At 42.9% G+C, this 11,893-nt stretch overlaps 1 protein-coding gene across 1 annotated transcript in view; it reads left to right on the top strand.

The window, feature by feature from the left end:
- SYNJ2 (synaptojanin 2) overlaps window positions 1-11,893 on the top strand; it is a 102,645-nt gene that overhangs the window by 67,120 nt on the left and 23,632 nt on the right. Inside the window, exons 13-14 of the mRNA XM_007945297.1 lie at window positions 8,358-8,498; window positions 11,478-11,670. Of these exons, the coding sequence (XP_007943488.1) occupies window positions 8,358-8,498; window positions 11,478-11,670 (334 nt within the window). The remainder of the gene's footprint in view (window positions 1-8,357; window positions 8,499-11,477; window positions 11,671-11,893) is intronic.

Raw genomic sequence — 11,893 nt, 5'->3', positions numbered from 1 at the left:
TGTGTTTTATTGACTATGCAAAAGCATTTGATTGTGTGGATCATAACAAATTATGGATAACATTGAGAAGAATGGGAATTCCAGAACACTTGATCGTACTCATGAGGAACCTGTACATAGACAAGGAGGCTGTTGTTCGAACAGAACAGGGGATACTGCATGGTTCAAAATCAAGAAAAGAGTGTGTCAATGTTGTATCCTTTCACCATACTTATTTAACTTGCATGCTGAGCAAATAATCCAAGAAGCTGGATTATATAAAGCAGAACATGGCATCAGTATTGGAGGAAGACTTATTAACAACCTGTGATATGCTGACAGCACACAACTTTGCTTGCTGAAAGTAAGGATGGCTTGAAGCACTTACTGATGAAGATTAGACTTCAGAAGACTTCAGTCTGCAATATGGATTACATCTCAACATAAAATGAAAATCCTCACAACTGAACCAATAAGCAGGATCACAGTAAATGGAGAAAAAAATTGAAGCATTAAAGATTTCATATTACTTGGTTCCACAATCAACACCAATGGAAGCAGCAGTCAAGACATCAGATGATGTATTGCATTGAGCAAATCTGCTGCAAAAGACCCTCTTTAAAGTGCTGAAAAGATGTGTCCTTAAAGACTAAAGTGCACCTGACACAAGCCATGGTATTTTCAATCACCTCATGTCCATGTGAGAGCTGGCCAGTGAACAAAGAAGACCAAAGAAGAGTTGATACTTTTGACTTGTGGTGCTGGGGAAGAATACTGAAAGTACCAAGGACTGGCATAAGAGCGAACAAATTTGTCCTGGACGAAGTGCAACCAGAATGCTCTTTGGAAGCAAGAATGGCCAGACGTTGTCTGACCTACTTTTGTCATGTTGTCAGAAGGGACCTTTCTCTGGAGAAGGATATCATGTTTGGTAAAGTGGAGGGTCAACGTAAAAGGGGAAGGCCCCCAACAAGGTGGATTGACACAGTCACTGCAACAATGGGCTCAGGTACAGCAAGGATTGTGAGACTGGCACAGGACCAGGCAGTGTTTCATTCTGTTGTGCATGGGGTCACTATGAGTCGGAGCCAACTCGATCACACCTAACAATAAGAAGAACAACAATAAAAGATGTGAGAATTTTTGTTTCTTTATGTTGAGGTGTAATCCATACTGAAGGCTGGAGTCTTTGATCTTCAAGAGTAAGTGCCTAAGTCAAGCACTTTCATCTGCATATTGCATCGTGTGCCTATCTCAGGTTAATGAGCTTTCTTCCAGTCTTGATGCCACATTTTTCATATAGTCTAGCTTCTCAGATTATTTGCAGAGCATACAGATTGAGTAAGGTGAAATGATGCAGTTCTGATGCACACATTTCTTGTTTTTAAACCACAAAGTATCCCCTTGTTCTGTTTGAACAGCTGCCCATATATATATATATATATATATATATACAGATTTCTCATGAGCACAATTAAATGTTCTGGAATTCATTCTTTGCAATGTTATCCAAAATTTGTTATGATACACATAGTCGAAAGCCTTTGCATAGCCTTTGCAATAAAACACAGGTAAACATCTTTCTCGTATTCTCTGCTTTCATCCAAGATGCCTCTGATATCAGCAGTGATATCCCTCATTCTGCATCCTCTTCTGAATCCAACTTGCATTTCTGGAAGTTCTCTGCAATATATTGCTATAGCCATTTTTGAATTATCAGCAAAATTTTGATGGCATGTGATATTAATGATATTGTCTGATAATTTCCACGTTCTGTTGGATCACCTTTTTTGAAACAGGCACAAATATGGTCCAGTCAGCTGGCCAGGTTGCTGTCTTCCTGATTTCTTGGCATAAGTGAGTGAGCACTTCTCATTGGAAACTTGCATCTGTTTGATGAAACATCTCAGTTGGTATTCCATCAGTTCTTGCAGCCTTGTTTTTTCTCCAATGCCTTCAGTGTGACTTGGACTTCTTCCTTCAATACCACCTGTTCTTGGTCATTTATTACCTCCTGAGATGGCTGAACATCAACTAGGTCTTTTTGGTAAAGTGACTCTGTGTATTTCTTCCCTCTTCTTTCAGTACTTCCTGTGTCGTTCAATATTTTGCCCACAGAATCCTTCAAATACTGCAACTCAAGGCTTGAATTATTTTTTTCTTCAGTTCTTTCAGCTTCAGAATGCTAAGCATGTTCTTCCCTTTTGGTTTTCTAACTCTGGGTCTTTGCATATTTCATCATAATACCTTACTTTGTCTTCTCCAGCTGCCCTTTGAAGTCTTCCATTCACTTTAGCTATTCTCCATTTAAGAGCCAATTTCTTAGTCTCGTCTGACATCCATTTTGGTCTTCCTTTGCTGTCTCTTTCATGTCCTATGGCCTTCTTCATGTCTGATGTTCTTGATGTCATCCCACAACTCATCTGGTCTCTGGTCATTAGTGTTCATGTGTCAAATCTAGTCTTTAGATGGTCTCTAAATTTCAGACTGAAGAAGTTGGTAAAAACCTTCAATTCATCTTTGGCGTTAGTGATTGGTTTGTAATTTTGAATAATAGTAGAGTTAACTGATCTTTCTTGTAGGCGTGTGGATATTATCCTCTCTGACAGAATTTGCTTTAGGATAGATCTGGAAATGTTCTTTTTGACAAAGAATGTAATGCCATTCCTCTTCCATTTGTCATTGCCGACATAGTAGACTGTATGACTAACCAATACAAAAGGACCAATACTAGTCTATTTCTTTTTTTTTCTTTTTTTAAAAAACTTGTTATTGGGATTTGGATGAAAGTCTACAGAGCAAATTTCATTTTCATTCAATAGTTCATACACATTTTGTTTCATGACATTGAATGCAATTCCCTCTCTTCCCACTTCCTCCCTGTTGGTACCTTTTCCCTGTATCCTTCTTTCCCGTGCATTCCTGCTTTCTGAGTTGTCTCCTTGTGCCAGTGCTGCACTTCTGATCTCCCGTGGTTGATTGTTCTAAAGAGTATAACTCCCTGGCATAACGGTTCACCTGGAAGGCCTATCTGGTTTGGCTGAAGGTTAAGCCATAAGAGTGAGTTCGGTTCCAGATCCAAAGCGTGACCAGGGCCATAGTCTCAGGGTTTTCACCATCTCTATCAGACCAGTAAGGCTGGTCGTTTTTATGATTTTGAGTTTTGTTCCACATTTTCCTCCCATTCTACCCAAACCTCTGATTATGATCCATCCTTCATACCAGCAGTGGTAGCCAGGCACCATCTAGTTCTTCTGGTCTCAGGATCACATAGGCTGAGATTCCCTTGGTCCACTGGTCCCTTGAAGTAATTATTTCCCTGCATCTTTGATTTTCTTCTTTATTCTAGATGAGGAGCAACCAATAGCTGCATCTTAGATTGCCACTCACAAGCTGTTAAGACCCTAATTGCTATTTTCCAAAGTAGAGTGTAGAACATTGTTTTTGTGTATTATGTTATGCCAGTTGAGCTTGATGTCCCCTGCAACCACAGTTCTGAGCCCACAGGCCCAGCAACTCATTTCCTCAATGTGTTTGATTATGGTTAAGAAGTTGCCATAACTTCACCACCAGTTCGATCTATTACATATAGACATTTTTATACAAAACAACCAAACTCACTGCCATTGAGTTGATTTTGACTCATAGAGACCCCTCCTTGGGTTTCTGAGGCAGTATCTCTATGGAAGTAGATTTTCCAGTCTATGGAAGTAGACATCCAGTCCAGATGTTCCAAGGGACATTCTTATGTTGTTGTTGTTAGGTTCCGTCGAGTCATCTCCGACTCATAGCAACCCTATATGCAGCAGAACGAAACACCGCACAGTCCTGCACCAGCTCCGCAATTCTTGCTAGGCTTGAGACCATTGCCACAGCCACTGTGTCAGTCCATCTGATTGAGGGCCTTCCCCTCTTTTGTCAAGCAACCTTCTCCAGGGAATGATCCCTTCTGATAACATGACCAAAGTAGGTGAGACAAAGTCTGGCCATTCTCACTTCCAAGGAGCATTCTGACTTCACTTCCTTCAGGACAGATTTGTTAGTCCTTTTAGCAGTCTGTGGTACTTTCAGCACTCTTCACCAGCACCACAACTCAAAAGCATCAACTCTTCTTCAGTCTTCCTAATTCATTGTCCAGCTCTCACATGCATATGAGGCTATCAAAAATATCATGCTTTGTCAGGCGTACCTTAGTCCTCAAGGAGACATCTTTGCTCCTCAGAACTTGAAAGAGGTCCTTTGCAGCCGACTTGCCCAGTGCTATATGTAGTCTGATGTCTTGACTGCTGCTTCCATTGGCATCGATTGTAGAATCAAGCAATGTGAAGTCTTTGACAACTTCAATCTTTTCTCCATTTATCGTGATGCTGCTTATAGGTCCAGTTGTGAGGATTTTTGTTTTCTTTATATTGAGATGTAATCGTATTGCAACTTGTATTCTTCAATCATCATCAGTAAGTGCTTCAAGTCATCTTACTTTCAGCAAGCAAAGTTGTGTCTTCAACATTTTGTAGGTTGTTAATGATTCTTCCTCCAATCCTGATGCCACATTCTTCTTCATATAGTCCAGCTTCTTGGATTATTTGCTCAGCATATAAATTGAATAAGTATGGTGAAATGATACAACCCTGATGCACTCCCTTCTTGATTTTAAACCATGCAGTGTCCCCTTGTTCTGTTCAAATGATAGCCTCCTGGCCTATGTACAGGTTCCTCATGAGTACAATTAAGTGTTCTGGAAGTCCCATTCTTCTCAATAATTTGTTATGATTCACGTAATTGAATGCTTTTGCATAGTTGATAAAACACAGGTAAACATCTTTCTGGTATTCTTGGCCTTGAGCCAAGATCTTCTGCCATCAGCAGTGATATCCCTTGTTCCATGTCCTCTTCTGAATCCAGCTTGCACCTCTGGAAGTTCTCTCAGTATACTGCTACAACCATTTTTGAATTATTATCTTCAGTAAGATTTTACTTGTGTGCAATATTAATAATGTTTGATAATTTCCACATTCTGTGGGATCACCTTTCTTTGGAATGGGTACAAATACGGGTCTTTTCCAGTCAGTTGTCCAGGCAGCTGTCTTCCAAATCTCTTGCCATAACCGAGTGCCGAGTGAGTGCCTCCAGTGGGGCATCTGTTTGTTGAAACAATGGGTATTCCATCAATTCCTGGAGCCTTGTTGTTCGCCAATTCCTTCAGTACACCTTCGACTTCTTCCTTCAGTACCATTGGTTCTAGATCATATGCCACCTCCTGAAATGGATGAAGATCTACCAGTTCTTTTTGGTTCAGTGACTCTGTGTATTCCTGCCATCTTCTTTTGATGCTTCCTGCATCATTCAATATTTTGCCCATAGAAACTTTCAATATTGGAACTGGAGACTTATTTATTTTTCTCAGTTCTTTCAGTTTGAGAAATGCCAAGTGTGTTCTTCCCTTTTGGTTTTCTAACTCTGAGTCTTTGCATATTTCATTATAGTAATTGGCTTTGTCTGCTCAAGCTGCTCTTTGAAATCTTCTGTTCAGCTCTTTTATCTTGTCATTTCTTCCATTTGTGGACATTTTTATAGCACATACAAATATGTACATAGAAATCTCATCTGCCAAATCCGCATATGGTCATGGGTACATTTCTGTTTGCCTACCCTTGTCTGAATCATCTTGCCTGTGTACCTGTGTATTCACTTGTAGATTGATGTTTGTTATTTCTTATAATGCAGTGTTGTGTATGTGAATAGTATTGTATTGTGTGTAATAGTATTTATTTTTGATGTCTGTACCTTGTGTGCACCTCTCTGCATCTCCCTTTTCTTTAGTGATATTGTGCTGGTCACACACTTTTGTTATATTGCCTTTTTTCCCTTCACCCAATTCGTTGTGTGTCTCTTACCTTGCTAGCAATTTTCTCTCCCCTGTTCTCTTATCCTTGGTAGCTGAAAAAGAAAGGTTCATTTTATGTGTATATCTTTCCTTGACTTTTTTACAATAGTGTACTAATACAACATTTGTCCTTCAATGACTGACTTATTTCACTCAGCACAATGTCCTCCAAGTTCATCCATGTTATGCGATGTTTTGTAGTTTCTACATTATTCTTCTGTGTTGCATAGAATTCAGTTGTGTGTATGTACCATAGTTTGCTTATCCATTCTTCTGTTGATGGGTACCTAGGTTGTTTCTATCTTTTTTGCCATTGTAAATAGTGCTGTGGTGAACATGGGTGTACATATATCCGTTCTTGTCCTGCCTCTTACTTCTTTAGGATATAAACCTAGCAGTGGGATTGCTAAGTCGGAGGGTATTTCTATTTCCACCTTTTTAAGGAAGCACCATACCATTTTCACAGTGGTATTGCCATGTTGGTCCCACCAGCAGTGTATGAGAGTTCCAGTCGCTCCACACCCTCACCAGCATTTGTTGCTTTCTGTCTTGTTGAACTTTGCTGTTCTTGTTGGGAATCTGTTTCTTTAGGTAAAGTTAATGTAATCCCCACAGCTCTTCCCCATATTCAGCTATGCTATTCCCCCCACACATCCCGACTAAGGGAAGGGAAGGAAGGCCTGGCTGTGGTTGCGTTTCTCTGTGAAGACATGACCTTGTGTTGAGGTGATTCTTGCTGCACTAGGGCTGAGTGTGTGTGCCTGGAGGGTAGGGATGGGTCAGGGTGAAGCCAGTCTTTTTCTGTGCCTTCGGGTCAGCAATCTTGGGTACAGGGAGGGTGCCTTTCTTCTCAACACCATGTACAGAGGAAACAATCAAAACTACCGGATTAACATTTGTATAAAATCAACTTGGCTTTGTGTGTGTGGTCAAATACAGTATAAAATCTGTCATTTTAATGATTCCCCAATGAACATTGATCACAGTCACAATGTCATGCAACTCCCTGTTTGTCTCCAAATCTTTTCCTCACCCCAACAGATACTCAGTACCCCTGGAGCAATAACTCTCCTTTCCAGTCCCCCAGCCCCTGGTAACCACTAATCTGCTTTTGACTCTGTGCCTTTCCCTACTAGGTATGTTATATTTTATATAAGTGGGATCCCATGCAATATTTGCCTTTGTGTCTGACGTATTTCACTCAGTGTAATGTTTTTAAAGTGCACCTATGTGATCGCTTGTATCAGGACTCTGTTTCTCTTTATGGCTGAGTAGACTCTCGTTCCGTGGCCACACCACACTTTGTTTCCAGCTAATGGACCTTGGCTTGTTTGCACCTTTACCCTATTGTGAGTAACGCTGCCGTGAACGTTGGTGGACGAAGGTCTGTTTGAGCCCCTGCTTGTCATTCTTTTGAGTCTACCCCAGGACTGGATTGTTGGGCCTGTGGCAGTGGTTAACTTTTGAGGAACTGCCAAACCGTTTTCCAGAGTGGAAGCACTATTTTACCTTCCCACCAACAATGTAGGCAGGTTCCACATCCTTTCCAACACTGGTTATTGTCTTTTTTTTTTTTTTTTTTTTTTATAACCGCCATCCTAGTGGGTATTAAAGGAGCTCTGGTGGCATAGTACTAAGGCATTTGACTACTAACCTGAAGGTTGGCAGTTCAAGCCCACCAGCCACTCTGCAGTAGGAAGACTGGCAATCTACTTCCATAAAGATTTACTGCCTCGGAAACCCAAAGGGGGTTGCTGTGAGTCAGAATTGACTTGATGACAGTGAGCGTTTTTTTATTATTTGAGTGAGTATGAAAGAGCTCTGATAGTGTAATGGTTAAAGCATTTGCCTGATAACCAAAAGGTCAGTGCTTCAAACCCACCAGCCGCTCTGCTCCGTGGAAGAAAGATTAGGCAGTCTGTTTCCATAAAGATTTTCAGCTTTGGAAACCCAATGGGGGTTGCTGTGAGTTCGAGTCAACTTAATAGCAATGAGTTTGGTTTTGGTTTTCAAGTGGGTATGAAGTGGTATCTCACTGTTGCACACACCTACACCAGTAATAATGACTAGCAGTGTTGTATGTCTTTCCATGTGCTTTCTGGCCATTTCTGTATTTAATTTGAAGAAATGCCTTTTCAAATCCTTTGCTCATTTTTCCATTGTGTTTCTTGGTCTTTTTGTTGTTCCTTACAACCTTTTTTTTCACCCTTCTAAGTTCCAACTTCATTCCAAGGAACTTTCTAGACAAATCAGTAAAACCAATTCATTTGAGCTCTTGTGAGCAAGGTCCTGTGTTAGGTAGAAATGGGAGGTCCTTCAGTAAGTATGACACCAACATGATCCTTGGAGTCCAAGACAGGAGCCAGGCGGGGCACTCACGTTGGGATGCAGGCAAGATGGCGGCAGTTGTGTAAAAGCATCTGACTGGGGTTGGAGGAGTTGTGGGTGGGAGTGCCAGCCTCCCATCCACAGTGCCCTCTGCTCTCTTCTCCAGCACCACCAACAGGAAGATGTGGGGAGAGCAGCTCCAGAAGGCCATCTCACGCTCTCACAGGTACATCCTCTTGACGTCGGCACAGCTGGTGGGCGTCTGTCTTTACATCTTCGTGCGCCCCTACCACGTCCCCTTCATCAGGTAAGAACGTTCATTGACCAGCATCTGGGGCAGCAGGGGAGTGTCGGTCTCTGCATTTTGTCCTGTGGCCTCCTCCTCTCCTCTTTTCCTGCAGCAGGACTCAGGATCTGCCCTTCTTCTGGAGAAATGTAACAAAACCCCCGGCTGAAAGCTGGGTCGAGTAGAATGGTGTCTGTCTATGAGACATGGGAAACGTCTAAGCCAGAAAGCCACGCTCTGCTGAAAAGAGTTCCCAGAGCTGCTTGCCATCTCGGCTTTGCACAAGGAAAGGGGCTCCTTGTTAAGATCTTATAGACAGGAATCTGTGACCGAGCCTTGAGTAACTCAGCAGGAAATGCCAGTTCTTTTGTTGCTTTTTAAAAGTGACTGCTGACTCCACCCCGTTGTTGCTTCAAGGTTTCTGAGCATCAGAAAAAGGAAACTTAAGGGAATGTGTTTGCTGCAGGAAAGGTGGATTTGTGTGTGCTTGTGTGTGTTTACAGTTTTGGGGGAACTCACCTTTGCACTCAGCTTTCTAACAGCCTCATATTGCTACCTGGTCTTATCATATCATTCAGATTTCCACCCATATTTCTAATTGTTCCTTCACCCCTTTGCCCATTTACTGTGGTGGTTTACATGTTGCTCTGGTAGCATAGTGCCTAAGGCACTTGACTGCTAACCAGGAGGCTGGCGGTTCAAACCCACCAGCTACTCCTCAGAAGGAAGGTTGGGCAATCCTACTTCTATAGTGATAACTGCCTCGGAAACCCAAGGAGGGGTCGCTAGGAGTTGGGGCCGACTGGATGGCAAATAACAACAATAATAATGCCTAAGGCATTTGACTTTTAACCAGAAGGTCGTTGGTTCAAACCCACCAGCCACTCCATGGAAGGAAGACTGGGCAATCTACTTCAATAAAGATTTACCTCCTCGGAAGCCCAAAATGGAGGTTGCTATGAGTCAGAATTGATTCGATGGCAGCGAGGGTTTTTTTTTTTTTTTTTTTTTCATATGCTGGATGCAGATACCAGCAGGGTCACCCATGGTGGACAGGTTTCAGCAGAACTTCCAGACTAACCAAGGCAGGCCAGGAAGAAAGGCCAGTGAACGCCCTATGGACCACAGCAGCATGTGGTCCGCTGTGGTGCTGGAAGATGACTCCTAGGGTGGAAGGCAGTGCAAGTACACAGTGGCCACAGAAGGGCTTGAGCAGACCAACGATCAGGAAGGTAGCAAAAGACTGGTGGGCGTTTCATTCTATTTCCATGGGGTTTCATGAGTCAGAGCCAATTTGACAGCAACCAACAACTATTTCTAATTGCTCATGTCAGACGTGGCCTAGCCTTTTCCTCCTTCATCAGGTGGGATTACACCTGGTCAAGTGCATCAGTATATTTGGAAAACCACAAATGTATCGGTGGTCTGCCTAGCAAGACTGTAAGACTGTACCTTGGGTTCTTACTCCTCTTACAGGCCTCTTCCAGAAAACATTTAAGTTGCATCCTTTGAATGTGTTATGGTGGTCTGAAGGAGTCCAGCATTCATGGGTAAGGGTTGATGAAGGTTAGACTCACAGTAAGGTTAGGGTCAAGGTTAAAGGTGAACCTTGAGAAAGGAAGCCATGTTGAGGAGCCCTGGATTTCCCAGACCTGGGCTCAGGTCTCAGACACCTGTGTCTTCAGTTTCTTACTCTGTGGCTCAAGCTTGTTTAGCTGGCACCCCAGTTCCCAAGAAGTCACCCTTACGTTGTTTGCTGAGTTATAGTCCAGGAAGCAGACACATCGGTGCACCTCAGTCGGCACCATTTGTTCAATCATTTGCTTTCAGACCCATTTGCTGGCTCTGTGGAGGAGCTACTCATTGTGTGCATTAGAGGTTGGCATTTTATGGGGAACAGACATCAAATTCCCATGGAAACCAGATTGACTGGAGGAACATCCAGATCTATTTTCCTGAAGTAATCTATAAACCTTGAACTGAAACTATCCCATGAAGCCATCTATAAAGAAAACAACCATTTAGTCAAATTAATAAAGAACACTTTGCTCTTTTAAAGAATTATCTCTATGGGATCAAATTGACAACAGCAGCTGTAAAGCACAGTTGAGAACTTTAAGGAGCACAGAGAGTAAAAATTAATGGTGGTGAAACAATATGGCTGTGTAAAGAATATAACCAATGGCATTGATCTGGACTTGTAGAAATTGTTGAACAGGTATATGTTTTGTTGTGTATCTTTTCACCCCAAAAGGAAAAAGTGGGCTTTAGTGGGAGCAAGAGTCTGTTTTAAACAGTTGAACTAAATAGCTAATAATTATTAATAAATAAATAGCATAAAGAGCTGGTTGTTTCCTAGTCCCTGAGCTGTGCTGATTATAAGATGGCATCTTCTATACTTTGTGTGGAAGCTGCATAGGGGTGGGGGACTGTGACATGACATCCACACTTCTGCTACTGTGGTGACAACGTGGAAGCTGAAAGCAGGACTTGACACGTACTTAGCTTCATTGAGTGAGTCCTTGGGGCTCTGTGGCATAATGCCTAAGGCATGTGACTGCTAACCAGAAGACTGGCATTTCATACCCACCAGGCACTCCTCAGAGGGAAGACTGGGCAATCTACTTCATAGAGATACCACCTCGGAAACCCAAGGAAGGGTCGCTATGAGTCAGAAATGAGGTTTTTTTTCAGCAGTGAGGTTTTTGTTGTTGTTGTTGTTGTTGTTGTTGTTGGGGACACTGAGTCCAAAGCACATCAGAGTTGGAGCCATTTAGGAGATCCTCCACTCCTTCCACAAGGGAACTTGTCTCCAGTGAGAGGAGGGGCCTCCTTACCATGGGAGCCATGGGCACCATGTTGGTTACTCAACAAGATAAGACTCTCAGAGCTGAAGCCACTCTCTCTGTAGCTGGGGATATTCTTTAGAGCAAAACAGGTCTCTGTGTTTCCTTTCAGCTACTAAGAATCCAATTGAATGTGTGTATTCTTCCATTCTAGGGACGTGGCCATTGACACGGTGAAGACAGGGATGGGAGGAAAGGCAGGGAACAAAGGTGCAGTGGGCATCCGCCTCCAGTTCCACAGCACCAGCTTCTGCTTCATCTGCAGCCACCTGACAGCTGGGCAGTCTCAGGTGAAGGAGAGAAATGAGGACTACAAGGAGATCACCCAGAAGCTGAGCTTCCCAATGGTGAGAGGGAAGGATGGCAGGCAGAGCCCAGGGATGGCGATGGGGATGTGGTGCTGTGGCCTCCTGCACAGTCCAGTCCCACTAGTGACTTTTTGAGTTTCATCTGTGCACCAGGCATTGAGGACACAATCATACGGAGGGGCCCTGCCCTTGAGGGTGCTCACCACTGGGGGAGGGGAGGTCATTGTGTCCTTCCAGGGATGCCCATAGCCCAGCCCTGGGC

Source organism: Orycteropus afer, unplaced genomic scaffold (assembly GCF_000298275.1).
Source record: "Orycteropus afer afer isolate SDZICR_OR568_19922 unplaced genomic scaffold, OryAfe1.0 scaffold00135, whole genome shotgun sequence".
Lineage (NCBI taxonomy): Eukaryota > Metazoa > Chordata > Mammalia > Tubulidentata > Orycteropodidae > Orycteropus > Orycteropus afer.
Note: the sequence above shows the minus strand (reverse complement) of the source record. Positions and strands in the feature narration are given on the sequence as shown.